The 21,371-nt window shown below is 36.4% G+C and overlaps 1 protein-coding gene across 1 annotated transcript; it reads right to left on the bottom strand.

Annotated features, from left to right (window-relative positions):
• Nucleotides 1-116: 116 nt before the first annotated feature.
• Nucleotides 117-20,529, bottom strand: LOC128236853 (organic cation transporter protein-like). Its single transcript, XM_052951975.1, has 11 exons — nucleotides 20,168-20,529; nucleotides 17,124-17,361; nucleotides 16,723-16,826; nucleotides 15,446-15,600; nucleotides 11,818-11,986; nucleotides 10,331-10,555; nucleotides 6,162-6,277; nucleotides 5,514-5,624; nucleotides 4,454-4,635; nucleotides 3,999-4,153; nucleotides 117-3,490 (listed from the first exon to the last, which is right to left on the bottom strand). Exons 1-11 carry the CDS (start codon nucleotides 20,308-20,310, stop codon nucleotides 3,430-3,432), a joined length of 1,659 nt encoding a protein of 552 aa, XP_052807935.1. The 5' UTR covers nucleotides 20,311-20,529; the 3' UTR covers nucleotides 117-3,429.
• Nucleotides 20,530-21,371: the final 842 nt, after the last annotated feature.

The following is a 21,371-nucleotide window of genomic DNA, read 5'->3' as shown; positions in this document are numbered from 1 at the left end:
TGGTGCTTCAACACTGTACATATATGATGTCAACTCAACTCAACTTAAATTCTTTATTGCCTCATTTATATAAGATATACATTTACATGGTAATGGTATATGGCAAATATGAACAATTATAAATAAATGAAATGAAATGAAAATAATCGATTCTTGTTGACACATGTATTTCATACTGAGTGTAAAATAGTATATATGCAATATATGGATTTGTGCATTATTTCGAGAGAAAACAAGACAAAACACAGAAAAATGTTAACCATACCTTCTGCATGTGCCAGTGGCTTTCCGAACTCGAGATAAAAGTCAATGTCATTTGCAGAGGCATGCATACGCAAGCTGTTTATAACTCATGACAATGACATAAAAAACTGTTTTTATTACGTGTGAAATATTATCATATCTTAAAGTGACTCGCTCATATTTTGGGACCAAAAATAAGTTTTCCGGGCTATGCATCTGAAAGCACTTACTTTATCATTATTTTACTCTGTGATATCGAAAGTGCAGAACAAATACAGTTATAACATAAAAAAGTATTAGTGTTAGTGGAGTTCGAACCCACGCCGGTAGAGTCAAGAAAATAATAGAAAACAGCCCGCAAGTCCAACCGAAACAAAAGTAGTGGATACGTTGACCTGTTAAGGATACATTGATAACATCACGTGATAATATCATTATTTTACTTTATGATATCGAAATTACAGAAAAATAAAGAATATAGAATATAAACGTATATATGCTCAATATTTAGTATATATCATGAATATACATTTGCAAAGTGCAAAGTCCAAAGTATTACACTAGTATATATTGTTTGTGTGAGTAATATTCTAATACGACCTTTGTACTTAATATAAGCAAAACAAAACAATACACGCTCACGGCATGTGCCATTGACTTTTCGAAAGGAAATAACGCGCAATGACATTTGTAAAAGCCTGCATCAGGGACCTGGGTGCGTGTTCATGAACGTCTAGAGTCAGAGTTTCAGACTCCGGCTCAGAAAACTGAATGCTTCAATATATCTTTAATGTAGCTAATTTTTTTTACATCAGATGAGAGCCTGAATGTAGAAAATATTATTTGTCATAAAGATTCATAAGATACAGTAATGTTTACTATCTTTGCTGCTATAGGAACATTTTACAGCAAAATTAAGATTTTGCTTTTCTCTGAGTTTGAATTTTAAACTCAGACTGAAGACGTTAATTAGTATGACCCCAGTGCTTATTACGAAGAATGATTGTATAAGATACAGAACGTACAGCCACAGTAATAACACTCATGTTTTCATGTAGACATTTCAGTTTTTAGAAGTACATGTCATGCGAAGTGAATTCAGATGACATTTTACAAAATCGAAGGAAATAGCTCAATACACAAGTTCGCTTGCAGAGTCGAGACTGTAACAGTTAAACAATACACATGTAGTACCTTAGCGATAATCATTATACTTGCGTTTGCGTTTGACAGTAAAACTGTACGTTACTTACATCCTATATCTACCTTACAACATTTTTTTATAAAACCTATCTTAGAATAGGCCATGCCGTATCTTGTCCACCAAGTAAAGCATCGTATTTGCTTGGCTACTGTGTGTTGGAATTTGTCAAGGGCATCGTTATCAGACTCCGTCGTGTTACTCCAAAGCTCAGCGCCATACAAAAGTATAGGATGTACAACTTTTATTCTAGAAGTTTTAATACATGAAAACCAGTGGGTGTGTACGCCTTGAAATACCATACCATACCAACAAATTAGTTTCTGACTCTTTCAATAGGATCGGTAACTCTTTCAATTTCATTTTAAATTGCTGCAATATTCTTACATGTAAGTTAACAAGTGAGGTATTTTTCTCCATACAAGGCACACAACTTAAACTTGTGCAATATCCATGCATGCCGCGAACCGCCAATCAACAGTACTATCAACACCGATCACCTTGGATATTATATGATTCCGAGTATAATTTATAAACAGGCATTTTAAGAGAGCGCTCGATATTCATCACGCACGTTTTTTGCGACTCTTATTTATTGTTCGCCTTAATAAAAAGCTAGAAGCGCCGCAATGCGACGAAACCAGTTTGGTCATGTCGGCAATTAAGGATAATTAATTTCTTGAATAAGTTTGAAAAAAGCAGCAGACCTTCTCTTTACTTTTATCAACAAGAGACATAACTGAAAACTACTCTTGATAAGTATCTTATGTGTTTAGTTTCGCTGCAACATTCATATTAAGATTTGTGTGTGTGTTTTTCCCAAGCTAGCTCTTTCCATAAGTGACCTATACACCAAGTTGTATCATTAGCCACCAATCTTAACTAAACATATTGAACGGATCTCGTTTGTTTATATTTAGTAACAGTGACCTTGACCCCAAACCCCTCATACCCAATCCCAAGCTTGTTCTTCATAAAAGCTACATACACCACGTTTCATCACTTTTCTCCAATCCTATCTTCAGTTATTGCTCGAAAAGCATATTTTTTTTGTTATAATTTTTTTAGTTACCTTGAACTTGTTTTTGACCCCCTTTATAAGCAATTCGAATCTAACATATTACATAAGCTACATACACACCAAGTTACATCACTATCCATCAATCTTTACTAAAGTTATTGAGCGGAAACCATTTTTCTATTTTTTGTAACAGTTGTATTGACCTTGACACAATCCCTTCAAAACCAATCTTAAGCTAGCTCTCACATAAGCTTCATACACACCAAATATCATCACTATACATCAATCCTCACTAAAGTAATTGGGCGGAAACCAAGTGACTAATGGAAACGGCCCGTGAGCCCGCTCGCCAAACGACATCCTTATTCTAATAGCCCGGTTTTCGTTGAAACCCTGGTTAAAAATGGCTGTATGGTCGAGAATATCGTGATATCTGATTATAAGGTGTGGATGGGAGTGAATATATTTCGATGAAAAATAGTTTGAATGAGAACACAACAACGTAGGACGGCCTGTTCGGAATTCCCCTGCCATTTTTCATCGAAAACAACATCGGATGTATATGAACGGTAACAGTGTCAGAAATTTTTACATTTAACTACGCTGCAAGTAAATCGCGTAGTAATGTGAATTTAGCAGATGAACTTAATGACTTCACTCTTCGGAATCTTAAATATTTATGCAATAAAGCACTTCATTTGGCAATCAATTCAAACTTAGTAATACAAAATACACGTTAAAACAACACAATTTATTAATTTTATCATTTAAAATTTTACGAACTACTTCCACTGATGTCCGAGGTTGTTTTCGACGGGGAAAAAACCCCGAGGTGTTCCGAAAGATAGTTTTAGTCAACGTCTGAGTTACGGACATAGCACTTGCTCTATTTCTTCATTGTCCTCAGCCGAACCTGTTTTCGTAAGTTTTTGAAGAATTTTGTCACATGTTTTAGTTCAACATATCACGTATTTTCAACAGGGTTTTTAATGATCATCTCCTTTCCATTGCCTTTGCTAATATTTCTGGAAAAGAAATCGTAAATATTATATAAATACACAATATGTCAGATATATTGGAATGAAATGTTCAAGAGACTTAAATGCTCACAATATATGTTGATGCAAAATTAATAAGTTTGTAAATGTTAATTTATAATCTTGTTTAACTCATTTGATTTTTATGATAAAATTAAAAAACAACAACAACAACATATGATTCAGGTATAGAAAAAGTTGCCTTTATAAATGTTTGTTTTAATTAATGGCTTCTAGGCGGCCACAAATTTGATCACTTTATTCTTTTTTCTGATCTATACATAATTGTCACATAGATATTTTCAAATATTACATGGTGAATGGCATTCAGGTATTGTATTTTGAATGCCATTATGTCATCGTCGGATAACCAATGGTAGACTGGTACCCTACGTTACTTTTGTTAAAAAGAAAATATGAGTACCAAATTAATAAATGAAGATCCTTCGTGGGTTTTCGAAGTTGGATTGTTGCTTAACAACAGAGAGTTTCTTACCTCCGGCCAAATACTTCTCCCTCCTCTATGGTGTCTGGCAGCTTTTGCTTGTTTGTTTCAGGAAGAAGAAAGTTAAGAAGTCCAGCAATAATGGACAAAGCTCCAAATATAAGTAGCGGCTCAACACTACCAAACCTGCCCCCTATAAGTTCACCCTAAAGAAAGAACGATAGATGCATGTATACAAATGTTATGATAATATAGAACTTCATCTTTAAAAACAACAACAATAACAACAACAAAAACAACAAAATGCAACAGCGATTACCTTAACCCAAGAAATATAATCGCAAAATGAGTATTGAGACCTGAATTCAATAGCATAAATTCAGGAAATAAAATGTATATGTCTGACAGATTGACAAAATGGGTGTCGGCTACTGTTAGTAGATTTATTTATTGCTAGACAATGTCGAAATCATGAAAAATCCGTCTAGCATCAAATATTGCCGTACCGATTTTGCTATATATGGCGCCAGCATGGCCCCTATTCTTGCTGAACAGGAACACGCCCCCATTGATGCGGTCCGGACCACCGTTGGCAACAGTTCCGCCGTAAACATGTACACGATGGCGAACGCCGCCGACGCTGACATCTTTCCCAAAAACGCGAGGAAAGTGGTTAGGCCGTGTAAATCTAAAATAGGTAAAACGCGGGTCAAGTAGTAACGCCGTGTAAACCTACAATAAGTAAATATGCGGGTCAAGTAGTTACGCCGAGTATATCTACAATAGGTAAAAACACGGGTAAAGTAGTTACGCAGTGTAAATCTGCAATAGGTAAAAACGCGGGTAAAGTAGTTACGCCGTGTAAATCTACAATAGGTAAAAACGCGGGCAAAGGTAGTTACGCCGAGTAAATCTACAATAGGTGAAAACGCGGGTAAAGCAGTTACGCAGAGTAAATCTACAATAGCTAAAAACGCGGGTAAGTAGTTACGCCGTGTAAATCTGCAATAGGTAAAAACGCGGGTAAGAAGTTACGCCGTGTAAATCTGCAATAGGTAAAAACGCGGGTAAAGTAGTTACGCAATGTAAATCTGCAATAGGTAAAAACGCGGGTAAAGTAGTTACGCTGTGTAAATCTGTAATAGGTAAAAACGCGGGTAAAGTAGTTACGCAGTGTAAATCTGCAATAGGTAAAAACACGGGTAAAGTAGTTACGCAGTGTTAATCTGCAATAGGTAAAAACGCGGGTAAAGTAGTTACGCAGTGTAAATCTGCAATAGGTAAAACCGCGGGTAAAGTAGTTACGCAATGTAAATCTGCAATAGGTAAAACCGCGGGTAAAGTAGTTACGCAATGTAAATCTGCAATAGGTAAAAACGCGGGTAAAGTAGTTACGCAATGTAAATCTGCAATAAGTAAAAACGCGGGTAAAGTAGTTACGCTGTGTAAATCTGCAAAAGCTAAAAACGCGGGTAATTTTTTTTTTTTATATTTATCTTAAAATATATATTTGTAACTATTGGTTTGTTTACATCTAAGCAGACGAGTATGCAATGTTTTTCTTACTGTCGTTTCCAAAGAGAACGGGAAATATCGTGGCGAGACAGGCAATGCCACCGAGAATCATGGATCCACCGTTCGACCATCGCCGACCCAATCGATCCAAGATCAACATTCCTGAAAATGTTGTCAGCATGACTATTGATATCGTTCCTATTCAAAGTAAATTAATTTTATCGCTTAAAGAAGAAATCTTTTCAAACAGGTCTAAATTAAGTAGTTTTACTGTTGTTTGTTAAATTGATAGTTTGAGAAAAATATAATTATGAACAAGATCTAAGCTAAATAGCATCGGCCGATAAGATTGACGTGTTTAAATCGAACACGACTTCTTAGGATAGAGGTGGCCAGTTATTTCAATTCGTAACTAAGTTTGTTCGAAATAAAAATATAAACAAGATACAACAAATCAATTGCGACTGCCGATAGTCATATCGTTTATATAGCAATACTATAATATATAACTAATTTCAAGATAAACGAAGTCGTTTTTCCATTGATTAGAAATGTTCCAAGATTAAAAATAAATAAATAAATAAATAAATAAATAAATAAATAAATAAATAAATAAATAAATAAATAAATAAATAAATAAATAAATAAATAAAAAATAAAAAAAAATAAAAATAAATAAATAAATAAATAAATACAGACCTCCAAAAACGCCTGGGATTTCAGCAAGGCCCATTAGGAAGAAATTCAGGAAGAAATTACCGCTGAGGTTGCTGGCGTTCATAGTGACGCCATAGTACGTCATACTTACAACACCCCTGAATATACAAACGGAACATCAAGCAACATATTGTATAATATAATTACGATTTCCTAAAGCCCCTTTATCAACACACTGCGTCGGTGTATGTTTGGTAAACAATTGCTGAATTTTAATATTTTTACGACTTTTCTATGTCTTATGAAAATTTATGGAGTCTAAGATTTTTAAAGCTGCACTCTCACAGATTTACCAATTTTACAACTTTTTTGTCTTGGAAAGAGCAAATTTTTGCGTAAATATCTGCAAACCAATGATATAATATTGCTGACAAAAGATCAGATCGCAGATTTTTATATTTCCAATCGAAAAGTAATGTGTTATGGCTTAAACCGTTACTAACGGTTTAAGAAATAGGAATAAAACATCAATTTTTGAACTTGTTTATAAAAATCTGCGTTCTATTTTTTGTCAACAGTCTTATATAACTGCCTTCCATGGATTTTCGCCAAAAATGGCTCGCTCCAAGACAAAAAAAAAGAACTTGTCAAAACGTGCAATCTGTGAGAGTGCAGCTTTAAAGTCGAACCCCGTTGGCTCGAACTCCGAGGGGCCGGCGAAAATACCTTGAGCCTCGGAAAATTCGAGCCAAGCGGGAATGCTTACCTTCGGTTTATAGAAATCGGTCCTTAACATTCTGTTCGAGGCAACACATAATTCGAGCCTAGCGAGTTCGAGCCAACGGGGTTCGGCTGTTTATAAATAGTGACGTATATCACGTTATCTATACTTAATGAATTATATGAATTATTCTTTGTTGGCACGGTTCTGTTTTAAATTGTCAATGAGAGTTTCAAACTCAGAAGCTATCTTACCAGTGGTAGCAATAACAACGTAAAACAATAATTTAATGCGGTATATTAAAGTGATATATCATTTTAAAGGTTACGTCATCACAAACTCAAATATGCACATTTTTTCAAAATCCATCATTTTTTTTTACAGAATTATGGCGCTTTTAATTTTACATTTTTTATCAATTTTTCTGCCAAAATAGGTCAAATTCAAAACTTCGGAATTTAAATGAAATAAATAATGTCAAACAACACATTTTGTTTATTTTCTATAAATTTAATACACATTCCTAAATATCAGAACCTAAACAATGTTTTGAGCAAAATATTTCACTTTAAAAAAAAAATGATGAAAAAACGTCCATTTCTAAGAAATTTTAAAAATGCTGTATATTTTGAAGAATGAGCTTGAAAAAGGTCAAAGACAAAGAACATTTACATTCTTCCATTCACTGCTTGACTGTTGCATTTTTACAATTAATAACATTATAAATAGGAAGATTAAAGGCAAACAAAAATTAGTTTCCATGGTAACCCTTCAATAAAAATACAAAAACTGCTTTAAACATCGCTTTTTGTTCAAAAGGAGAATTATGTATATCTTGCCATGATTTGCCTGACAATTGTAATAAAGGTGAACTTCAACCCATCTAGCAATTCTGAATATTTCAATATAAGTATGAGATTGTCAGCAATTTTCAAAGTTAAATTATAAAAATAATTGTATAGAAAGTATGACCAAATGATTAACAAATAACAGAAATATTTCCTTGACTGAAGCGGACATGCTAAAAAAGTATCAAATTGAAAATACAAAGGTTTTTAGACAACAAATTACAGTTTCTTAAGAAAACTAGACTCTAAAGTTACCATGGCAACTGTTTAAAGTGACACTCTTATTAAGTATCAATGCATACACATGTATAACAAACATATACTTTGACTGTTAACCCTTTAACAACTTACTTAATAATTCATTTTTGGAAATTTTAAGTATTGATAAAAATATTGTAACCATATATTTAAGCTGAAAACGCAAACCCGTACTACAGTTGATAGATAACTTATTCATGATTATTTTGGTACCATTTTCGGCAGTAAGTATAAATGTTTGCAGGAGTAATATCCGTTGAAGTGAGGAGTGGTATTAGCATTGTGCAGAATAGCACGGCCTGTAAACGCCAGCTCCACCAGTTTACGGTGGTGCAGAGAAAAAGAGCTGTCGACACTTCCGTGGTGGAGCTGTGTCCTATGTTTACATGAACAAACGTAAGTATGACTTATATTTTATTTGATAATTTCATTTAACGGACATATTTCGAAAATTGGAGAATGTGGTACCGTGTAAGAACACTTCTACTGTAGGCTGGTTACTATGTCGTTTCAATATTGTGCAAACTGTTGTGCCAGGAGCTTTTCTCCCGAATCAGACTTGTGCATATTTTGAGACCTGCTTGCATAGCAAGTACATTTCGGTGCTTACACACCCCGTAAGAACATTCTCACGCATGCAAACATAACTCTTATGTTTAGTACCTATGCCGGAACACAACAAAACTAATAAGCACTTCTTAAAAAGGAAAAATGCACATATTTATAAAAGTGGTGGCGCTGTTGCACTAGTGGTGGCGCTGTCGAGTAGTGGTGGCGCTATCGAGTATGTTTTGCGTATGAAGTAATATAAAAAGTTAACGCTTTTGGAATGAATACAAAAGTTGCTATGTTTATCATTCATTGAACATAATGCTGGTATGCATACTACTGGCGGAAACAAAACTCTGTGCGAGCTACCTTAACCTTACTTAAAACTATTTCGAAACAAACGGCTAGGTGCTGTTAATTTTTAACATAGAACTATAAGTATCTATCATGTGTGTCCGGTTATGAGGGAGGTATTCTTGCATACCGGACGTGTGTTTCCGGTCATTTGTCCAGTGCTGGAAAAACGCATCTTTCACCCCCCATGTAAGATGAGTTACGCGCAACAACGCGCTTCTTCTTATTTCTTTTATTGTATGGTTTATGAAAAGTACATTATTTCATTTCAATAAAGCGCAATCAAATAAATAAGTATGCAATTAATTAAAACAGATAATGAATAATCGTAAAAACGCGATTTAAATAGTTACTATTTGACATCAATAGTGATTTAAAATTACTGCGCTTTATGACGTCAGTAAACAAGGTTTCACGCGCTTTTTGGTAAAATGTACAAAAGTGCGTTTTCTACGTCAATTCTTACACAAACTGATAATTTTAGAATTGCAAGAAAAAATATCAATCATGTTTTCCGGTCCGGACCGAAAAATCCGTCCTTCGGTCACGCTGCGTGGCCTGTAACTCGGCAAGCCTCGTTACCGGCTAACGAGCGTGCACTCAGGTCGGATTTTTCCATCCATACCGGACACACATGGTAGATACTTATAGTTCTATGGTAAAATTAACAGCACCTAGCCGTTACTTTTCGAAATAGTTTTAAGTAAGGTTAAGATAATTCGCAAAGAGTTTCGTTTCCGCAAGTAGTATGCATAACCAGCATAATGTTCAATGAATGATAAACATAGCAACTTAAGTATTTATTCCAAAAGCGTTAACTTTTTATATTACTTCATACGCAAAACATACTCGATAGCGCCACCACTACTCGACAGCTCTTTTTCTTTGCACCACCGTAAAGTGGTGGAGCTGGCGTTTACAGGCCGTGAATAGGGAAGTGTACAAAACGACGTTACGTTGTTATTGCTAATACCAGTTCAAAAAGCGGAAGTTTCTTAAAGGGACTAGACCCAGAAGGTAAAAAAAAAACCGGAAAATACAGTAAGCCTAGAATTATCAATATGGGATAGTATGAGGCCGATAATACATTATTTTCGTGATTTAGATGGTATTTCGTCGCTAACTCATATGAGTTTACTCGTTTAAAAATAGCGAATAATGGTTTCCCAGTTTAAAGTGTGTCTATTGAGCGATTGAAGATCAGATCCCGTGATAAGTATAAATACTTTTACCGACGCTATATTTAATTTTACTGGGATTCACGAGGTAGAAGAACCCAGTAAATTTCGCAAATGCAAAAAATATGCAAAAACTGCGAAAGATATAATTTGTCCGTAAGCGATTGGATACATCAGTAATTAAGATTCAATGCGTTGTACACACCGAAATCAAATGTATGTATAATTTATGTCAGTTTTTTTCACAATATGTTTTTTCGTGCAATGGTGTCATCCGGTGTCTAGTCTCTTTAAATATCTTACCAGTTAAGTGATAGTATAAGGAATCTCTTCAGTAAGACAGGACTTCTAAACACGTGCCAAATTGTCCCCTCTTGTATGGGCTTATCAGCACTAACGGATACATCACCATACTCAATCTCCTCCGGGTATTTCGCCTTGTTTATTCTTGCAGTCTTTCTTATTATAACCACCGCCTTAAGTTTTTCTCCTTTGCTCAGCAACCACCTCGGCGACTCCGGAATTATCCTGAAAAGTTAATGGACTGTTATTTTGTTCTTTTCTTTAGAAAACGTCACTGTTGGTCGAGTGTGAAGTCATATTTAAGCTAATGTGAACACTCTCGGATGATATGTGGGGGATCCGTGATCTAGTGGTTATCCAGGGGTAGCAGGTTCGATTCTCCGCCGCATCACTAAAATAATAATCGTCTACCGGGAGGTACGTTAAAGCGGGGTCCCGTGTGACACTGCTATACACTGGTGCACTTTTAAGAACCAGAGGTATCTCTAACCAGAGTTACATTATGTTTGTGCACTTTGCTCTCAAACCTAAAATGACTTACAATCTTATCGGAGCACTCGCCGAATTGGCACGGCGCGAGTGCGAATATCAATAAGCTTACACACCACCACCTTGGATCATATTCCTACCCTGTGACCGTTCTTAGAGGCCAATTAAAAGTGCACCAATTAGTGCTCGAACCTCTAGTGTGAGTGGTGGACACCTATACCACTAGACCACTCTCAACCTTGCATAAACAATTTAAACACATATAATTTGTCGCGTAGAACAGAACTTAAACATCCATTGAAGGTTTATTCCTTTAAAGTTGCACTCTCACATATTAGCCGTTTTTACAACTTTTTTGTCTTTTCGCGTGAATTTCTAACACCGCTTATAGTATAAAAGTCCACTGACAAAATATGAGATATCACTTTTTTATTTACGTTCAAGCAATTTGAAAGTAGTTGTCAAAACGGTTAATCTGTGAGAGTGGAGCTTTAAACCTATTATGAAACTTCAGTAAAAATCAACATTTGATACATTCGAATCTGTCAACAAGGATTCTTACAACACAATAACGACTCACATTGACTTAAAAAGATCAAAGCCATTGGATTATTTGGAATATGCAAATTAATTTGTGAAAAATTAACAGCTTATTATATACATATTAAATAACTACAGTGGACTTAAGAAAATCAATGATTAAAGCTGCACACTCACATATTTTGGGTCCTGGAATGAGTCAATTTTTTGCGTGAATGTCAGACAAGTGATATAAGACTGCTACCAAAAGATGAGGTCGCTTTTTACAGCGTTTCATTATAACGATCGAAAATTGATATTTTTTATAATAGTTTTTGGCAGTTTCCTGAACGATTGAAATTTGTTACTAGTATATTGAATTGACGGCATTTATATCAAAATCAATTGATTCTGAGACGAAAGCTAAAACAAATGTCAAATCTGTCAATCTGTGAGAGTGCAGCTTTGTATAAGCGTACCACCAGTAGGTAAGATAGAGAACACATGGTGCAAACACGCTGATGTTGATATATTGCCAACTTCTGGTCAGGTATGCCACAAGAGCAAGGTATGTTACACCCACTGCAAACCATGCTTGCACAAGCATACCGGTCCAAATTCTCTTGGATGGGCCGACCATTTCCATACCTATAACAAGGAAAGTGATAATTATGCTACTCTGTAAACACGTAGATTAAGATTATAATTATCTTCCATGGCCGAGAGTGTAAGATAGGTTCATTCCGACCCGAGCGTAGGGTGTTTTGCGGAAACGAGGTTTACCGACACGAGCGGCTATGGTAGATGATTTTTCTCCCACCTCAGTTAAACAAAATTAATTAAAAATGTATTTTTTGCTGGAACCCTTTGTGCTTAGTGAAAATAATTGTTTTATGGAGACACTTGACGTGAGAAATAATTAATTAGCGTTCTAAATATTACCATAAGACAAGACTTCATTGATACTACTGACGACAGTCTTCAACAAGGGAGGTAATTATAATGTGGTGACCGTTAAAAAGAAGTTCCATACGGGCATATTATCTTCGCCCGTGGGCAAGATAAGAATATCTAGCATGGTTAAATTATTGGATCTACTTATCTGAGGTGGGAGAAAAGACTTTGAAGGTTGATGCCGTATTTCTCTAGCTTAATTGGCTTGTCGGTAAGACGCACGCACGCACGCACGCACGCACGCACGCACGCACGCACGCACACACACACACATATATGTGAAGACCGGTGAGACAATTAGATAGAGACAGATAAGACACATATATAGAGAGACCGGTTAGACAATTAGATAGAAACCGATAAGACACATATAGAGAGAGAGAGAGACCGGTAAGACACATATATATAGAGACCGGTAAGACAATTAGATAGAAACCGATAAGACACACACATATATATATATATATATATAGAGAGAGAGAGAGAGAGACCGGTAAGACAATTAGATAGAAACCGAATAGACACACACATATATATAGAGAGAGAGACCGGTAAGACAAAAAGATAGATACCGATAAGACATATATATATATAGAGAGAGACCGGTAAGACAAAGAGATAGAGCCCGATAAGACACACATACATATAGAGACCGGTAGGACAAATAGATAGAGACCGATAAGACACATATATAGAGAGACCGGTGAGAAAAATATATAGAGAGACCGGTGAGACAAATATATAGAGACCGATAAGACACACACATATATATATATATACAGGCCGGTAAGACAAATAGATAGAGACCGGTAAGACAAATTAAAGAAATATTACACACCACTGCGGGTCATATGACAATATAAGAACCGGCCGGTCAGCCTTTGAAGGTGTACATGGGCCGAGGCATTCTTGGAAAAGCGTTCGTAAAAATAGATATCTTTTAAACAACCACAGAGCTAAAACGATCGTATTCGATAATCCTTTATTTTATGCGACATTTTTAGCAATGGCCGATTATACATCTAGTTTCACTTTACAATCAATGGCCAATGGGATTTCTAGTTTCATTTTACAACGATCAATTAAAATATTTATTATATTCAGTTCATCTCTGCTCATTTCACAATCAGAGTGAAATCAGTTTAGTTTAATCATATGTTATTGCTCTTTTGTAAAGAATTATTTTGCATACAATTTACATGTACATTTACAATCAAATAAAACAAAAAGAACAAATGGGTTAGGCTACAAGTTATTACAACATTAGTTTCAGCCCTTCCCAGGCGTCTATATAGCGTCAATGTCATTTAAATCTATGATTAAACATAACTAGAAAAAAGAGATAACGTTAATTACTTTAGAAAAAAGAAGAAAAGAATTGGTTGCCACCAAAAGAAAATACAATGTAATAACATCACAGACCGTTTATATCGTGATTGAGGGTGATATCAAAAGAAACGTTTCGTTAATTTTATGTACTTTAGAACTTCAATAAAAACACACTGTTTTCATCGACTGTGTTATCTTCTATCCCAAACAATAATTTAGATGTACTTAAAGGATGAAATATTCGAGTACGTCGAAAAAATAACACACGTTCTTCGCCGTTTCTACTACATTAAAGAAATAATGTTCTGCATCTTCTCTGCCTTGTCCACAGTCACAAATAGGAGTATCACGAAGAAAGTTTATGTGGAGATGTGCATTAAGGTTGCTACAAGCATTGCTGATTCTTGTATGGTGTATATTTGAAATTCTGTCCCCGACAAGATAATATTTCGGAACAACTGAGCCTTTGTATGTATCTTTTAAACGTGCCTTAAATTCGTTAAGCGTGTTACTGTTACGAAGGTGAACATCAAGCCGGTTCCACAAATCTATGGAAGATGGGATTGGTAATTTCGAGTAAATTCTTAAACGTCTAGGTAAGGTGACATAATAATGTCTGTTTCGAAGCGGATAATTGGTTGTTTGTTCAATTGTCTGTGGTATTTGTTCGCGAAGATACTGTGGCAAGCTACCGAACTTTTGACGATACATGGAAATTAACTTTTGCATTTCCATGCGCTCACTTAGTGGAATCCAACCAATTTCAATTAAAAGTCAATGATTAGAAACTGATCAGGTTAACCCAGTTACAACTCTAGCCGCTTCGTATTGCATTTCTTCTAAACATTCCTTCTCATAGACGGCATAATTATCCCAAACTAAAGATGAATATTCCAGCAAAGGTCGCATAAACGAGATGTATATTTGATTAAGCGTTTTTCTACCACGTTTATATTTTAACAACCTCATTGACCCAAACACTTTAGAGACTGATTTAATCATTTGGCTTATATGTTCGTGCCATGTTCCATTGACTGTAAACCAAAGCCCTAAGTGTTTATGGTTTTGAACAAAGTTCAACAAGTTGCCCTCGAACACGATATTTGGTGAAATCAGTTAGCGAATGGTCGAAAAAATCAATTAAGTACGAACTATGTACATAAAAACGCATTGGAATTTAAGTTCATAACTATAGTCAACACATTCAACAGATATAGAAATTTCCATAAGATAAACGTGATATTGAATAAACTAGTTCATTGTTTAAGTAAAAGTCAAGCCCGAAATTATTACAGGTACCAGTTAGTCCGAAATCTATATTATGAAACTGATGAAGTTGAATTAGGTCATCATGATCTATATATGAAGGCTATGGCCTTCTGGATATTCTGTAAATAAATCTTGAATCTTATAAAGAGAGGTTAATTGTTTGTTTTAGTGTTAGTTACCGGGTGAGCACCAAAAACGAAGCCACGAGTGAAATATTTACGTATTGTGTTCACGATGTGAAATATATTGCGCTTTTACACTGAAACTAATCTTTTTTTCTGTGTAAAGTATGGCTTAAAGGGTTATGAAATGAATTGTAGTTTTTTCAGGTAAGCGTCCCAATATGCATGAGAAGGTAACGCAATTTTGAAAATGACGTCATTGAAAGTGCCTCCCATTATATGTCCCACAGGGGTGCGGGCTTACATTTGATATGGAAGTGAGCGCGGGCTAAAATTGCCATCTTGTTTGTTTGTTGATAAACTGTTATTTCACTGTTTGATAATTCTTTACAGATCACCGGACAGCTTTAAAAGAAAACAATTACAAACTTACTAAGAACAGCAAGGCATATGAAGGAACCATGGGCAACAGCTCCAATGAGGAACTGAAGGACGGCAAAAGAGTAAAATTCTGGAGCCCAAGTCACGGCAATGGCTAATAACAATAGAAGCACCAAGCCAATGTACATTGTTTTCTTTCTGCCAAATCTATAAGAAAGTTATTAATTATGAACGTATTAAACAACTGTAAAACGATAGCTTAAAATATGGATAAACAGGGGTTATAAGAGACAAGGTAATGAACAGATAATCGGAACACCTCGGCCAACTTCGCCATTAAAGTTTGTATGTCGGTGCATTAATAAAAGAAGTTCGTGAAAAATAATAATAATAAATATTAATTCATTGTAGTTTTTAACCTGTTAATTTCATTACTATGCATAAATTCACAGAGAAGGTTATTATTGCATTAATTATTAAGAATACTAAGAGTTCAGTGCTTAGGCTTAAAGGGACTAGACACCAGATGGAATAATATTTTGTCGCTTTTTTAGCCGAGTTTGAAAGTAGCACATTGTGGTTTTCGAGTGTCTATTGAGCATGTGAAAGTCACGTGATTAAAATAGATACATATATCGAGGCTGTTTACTGGTACTTACGTGGTAGACATACCAAGTAAAATTCAAATTGCAAAAAAAATACGCAAAAAACTGCGACAGTTACATGTTTCGTAGGCGATGAGATACATCAGTAAGTAGGATTCTATAGGTTGTTAACTTCGATATCAATTTTATGTAAGTTTTCTTTTTTTCTTGCAGTATCATCTGGCCCCAATTTCTCGAATTTCTTAAGCTTAAAAGGCTTAAGTAGCTTATTTGAATAAGTAAAAATTAGATTTTGATAAATCAAATAGGTTAATTGTGATTATCATAAAGATAATTTCTATCTAAAATATAAAAAAAAACTTTTAAAGAAGTAAATATTATATTAAGCATATTATTGAAAGGCAAAAATAGATGGCTCAGCTTATTTCTGTTACAAGAGACTTAAGAAGTATCGAGAAATTGGGGGTGCCTTGTCCCTTAAACTCCGAAATTGAAATTACTACAAGATCTACAAGCAGCGTATTTAAATGTTAACAATTCTAGCATTTTCGAACCGTCCATTCGAGATTGTTTTTGAACAAAAATGGCCGAGGTGCTCCGAATATTGAAAAATGAGTAAATCGAACGATTGATGCGTATAGAATGCAAGCGAATGTCGATACGATGCCTTGTCCGTTATTATTTATATCGACGTCAAAAATGGAGTAACAAGTGACATGCTTACTTATCAGACAGAAGGCCAAGAATGAGGTCTCCTACGAACACGCCGAAGTAATACATCATCATGATATGCGATGTTTTCAACGAGTCTCCGCAAACCAAGTTGGCCTACAAATTGTGTTTAGAAAATAAAGATACAGTTTGATATATTGTGTATATTCCTTATTTTATACTAATCGAATTTAGTAAATTTGTTTGTAAATAAGAATATGAATTTTATATTGAGTGAGTCCATTTTCAGGGATTAAACCAGTACTTATTCCATTCCATATGCCTACTTAATTTTTAACTTTTCTAGACCGAACCCTCGACCTATTGAGTGTGTGGCAGACACCTATACCAAAGACAACTCATTGCCTGTGTTTTACATTTTAAATATGTTTGAAACTGTTTTGAAACGTATACCTTTGATGTGAATGTCTCGAAAAATACGCTTTTGTCATAAACCCATTCCGTGCAGGTTGCTAGTGAGTGGTTTCCTAACGTGCCTCCAAATTCAGCACCACCCTCGATTCTATACATTTGGCACTCTTCGTATACCTTCGTCGGGTCGCTTGACAACGGAATTGTGACATTGACAAGGGATTCGTGGTACGCATTTTGTATAGCATATGTGTCGTTTTTGAAATTTGGTAGTTTACATCTGAAAATACAAACAATCAATTCACCAACGTCAGCGTCTGCAAGTATGAAACAAAAATTGAGGTCAATAACTGGCATGCGGATAAATTACAAACTCTCTTCACTTATACCGCACGATAGTTATTGAACGTTATCCTATACATCATTCATGTTACAAAACAGTGACGTAATCCACTGCCCTCGTGTCAGAGCTCTAACCGTGCAATAAGTTGCGTGCTGGGAAATAACGAGGTTATTTAACATTGTTATGTATAAAATAATATACACTATTACGATCGTTAGTCATTCAACGCTGTCCTTGACAATATGGTACAAAACAGTTACTACAAACCTTCCCTCATGATATAAAACTCAGGTAGTGGCAATAACATTTACGCGTAAAATCTGTCTTCGATTGTTTTGGCATAACCTACAGTTAGTTGCATTAAGACGATTATTACACGACGGTTTTAAGAAAAGAAAAAAAGGTCGTTAATCTTTCGGTTATTCTGTTTATAAATCAACTTAAGCGAAGTCATATCACATGTTTGCGATAATTTCTATTTGTTTACCGACCATTTTCCCCACACAATATATCAAATCACATTGAATAGTTCACTGCACATGCATATAAGTGTTCATTACATATTATTGTGGTTATGCAAATTATAATTCTTAATCTAAAAAAAATCAATGTTACTTAAAATCTTTCAAAACGTTTTCTTATTAAGAATATGCAATATAAAACGATGTATATGCGACCTCCATATGTGCTGCTGTTGACAATACGACTATGGTATTCATACAGAAACTTCCTACACTGACGGTCTACCTATGCGCTGGTGTGAACAATACTACTATGGTCATCATACAGAAACTTACTACACTGACGACCTACCTATGCGCTCGTGTGAATGAACAATACAATTATGGTCATCATACATAAACTTCCTACACTGACGACCTACCTATGCGCTGGTGTGAACAATACGACTAAGATCATCATACAGAAACTTCCTACACTGACGACCTACCTATGCGCTGGTGTGAACAATACGAATATGGTCATCATACAGAAACTTACTACACTGACGACCTACCTATGCACTGGTGTGAACAATACGACTATGGTCATCATACAGAAACTTCCTACACTGACGACCTACCTAAGCGCTGGTGTGAACAATACGACTATGATCATCATACAGAAACTTCTCACACTGACGACCTATCTATGAGCTGGTGTGAACAATACGACTATGGTCACCACACAGAAACTTCCTACACTGACGACCTACCTATGCGCCGGTGTGAACAATACGACTATGGTCATCACACAGAAACTTCTCACACTGACGACCTAGCTATGCGCTGGTGTGAACAATACGATTATGGTCACCACACAGAAACTTACTACACTGACGATCTACCAATGCGCTGGTGTGAACAATACGACTATGGTCATCATACAGAAATTTCCTACCCTGACGACCTACCTATACGCTAGTGTGAACAATACGACTATGGTCACCACACAGAAACTTCCTACACTGACGACCTAGCTATGCGCTGGTGTGAACAATATGACTATGGTCACCACACAGAAACTTACTACACTGACGACCTACCTATGCGCTGATGTGAACAATACGACTATAGTCATCATACAGAAATTTCCTACACTGACGACCTACCTATGCGCTGGTGTGAACAATGTGACTATGGTCACCACACAGAAACTTCCTACACTGACGACCTACTATGGTGTGAACAATACGACTATGGTCACCACACAGACACTTCCTACACTGTCGACCTACCTATGCGCCGGTGTGAACAATGTGACTATGGTCACCACACAGAAACTTCCTACACTGACGACCTACCTATGCGCTGGTGTGAACAATACGACTATTGTCATCATACAGAAACTTCCTACACTGACGACCTACCTATGCGCCGGTGTGAACAATACGACTATGATCACCACACAGAAACTTCCTACACTGACGACCTACCTATGCGCTGGTGTGAACAATACGACTATGGTCACCACACAGAAACTTCTCACACTGACGACCTACCTATGCGCTGGTGTGAACAATACGACTATGGTCACCACACAGAAACTTACTACACTGACGATCTACCTATGCGCTGGTGTGAACAATGTGACTATGGTCATCATACAGAAATTTCCTACCCTGACGACCTACCTATGCGCTAGTGTGAACAATACGACTATGGTCACCACACAGAAACTTCCTACACTGACGACCTAGCTATGCGCTGGTGTGAACAATTAACTATGGTCACCACACAGAAACTTACTACACTGACGACCTACCTATGCGCTGGTGTGAACAATACGACTATGGTCATCATACAGAAATTTCCTACACTGACGACCTACCTATGCGCTGGTGTGAACAATGTGATTATGGTCACCACACAGAAACTTCCAACACTGACGACCTACTATGGTGTGAACAATACGACTATGGTCATCACACAGACACTTCCTACACTGTCGACCTACTTATGCGCCGGTGTGAACAATGTGACTATGGTCACCACACAGAAACTTCCTACACTGACGACCTACCTATGCGCTGGTGTGAACAATACGACTATTGTCATCATACAGAAACTTCCTACACTGACGACCTACCTATGCGCCGGTGTGAACAATACGACTATGGTCACCACACAGAAACTTCCTACACTGACGACCTACCTATGCGCTGGTGTGAACAATACGACTATGGTCACCACACAGAAACTTCCTACACTGACGACCTACCTATGCGCTGGTGTGAACGACCTACCTATGCGCTGGTGTGAACAATACGACTATGGTCATCATACAGAAACTTCCTACACTGACGCAGGGGATGCACAGCAACGCATAAATTCTCTTCTGGTATCTTCCAAACTCCCCGATGTCCCTCAGTACTTCATCAAACTTCATCTTGTAAATATTAGTACCACCCCAAGATTTCCTCTCTCGGTAAAAGTTTAAATGAATCTTTGATTCCTCTCCAGGTTTTAAGAAGGATCTTCACACAATGACTCGTATAAACTATAGGTAAGCAATTCACTATTGGATTTCATTTTCAATTTTCCAAAGCTGAAAGATTTAATTCAATGATTCAAAATTCAATTTTGTATTGCCTAACGGTCGTGTACATTGTCGAAATATACGGCGAATACAGAATCCAGTTTGACTTGAGGGACACCAAAGATAACCTTTGATAGTTCGTGTCACTGCATTACAATGATGTGTGTCTTTCCAAATTTATGTATTTAATTTAATTAAAAGTGTGGTTCCTTTACTCAACTCATGACGTATGACATCTTTCTCGATTTGGTAATTATCGACTGTCTCCGTCTAACTTAATATGGTTATTATCGTTTGCACCCGTCCAACAGGATGTGGTTATTACCGACTGAGCCCGTGCAACTGGATGCGGTTATTACCGTCTGCGCCCGTCCAACTGGATGTGGCTATTACCGTCTGCGCCCGTCTAACTAAATGTGGTTATAACCGTACGCGCCCGTCGAACTGGATGCGGTTAATACCGTCTGCGGCCGTCTAACTATATGCAGTTATTACCGTCTGTGCCCGTCCAAATGGATGTAGCTATTACCGACGGAGCCCGTCTAACTCGAATTGGTTATAACCGTCTGTGCCCGTAGAACTAGATGAAGTTATTACCGTCTGTGCGCGAAGAACTTGATGAAGTTATTACTATCAGTGCGCGTAGAACTTGGTGAAGTTATTACCGTCTGCGACCGTTAAACTTTACGAAGTTATTACCGTCTGTGCCCAAAGAACTAGATGAAGCTATTACCGTCTGTGCCCGTTGAACTTGATGAAGTTATTTTCGTCTGTGCGCGTAGAGCTAGATGATATTATTACCGTCTGTGCCCGTTGACCTTGATGAAGTTATTACCGTCTGTGTGCGTAGAACTTGAAGAAGTTATTACCGTCTGCGACCGTTGAACTTTATAATCTTATTAACGTCTGTG

Source organism: Mya arenaria, chromosome 6 (genome assembly GCF_026914265.1).
Source record: "Mya arenaria isolate MELC-2E11 chromosome 6, ASM2691426v1".
NCBI classification, from domain to species: domain Eukaryota; kingdom Metazoa; phylum Mollusca; class Bivalvia; order Myida; family Myidae; genus Mya; species Mya arenaria.
The sequence above is the reverse complement of the archived record's forward strand: the minus strand, read 5'-3'. Positions and strand labels throughout refer to the sequence as shown.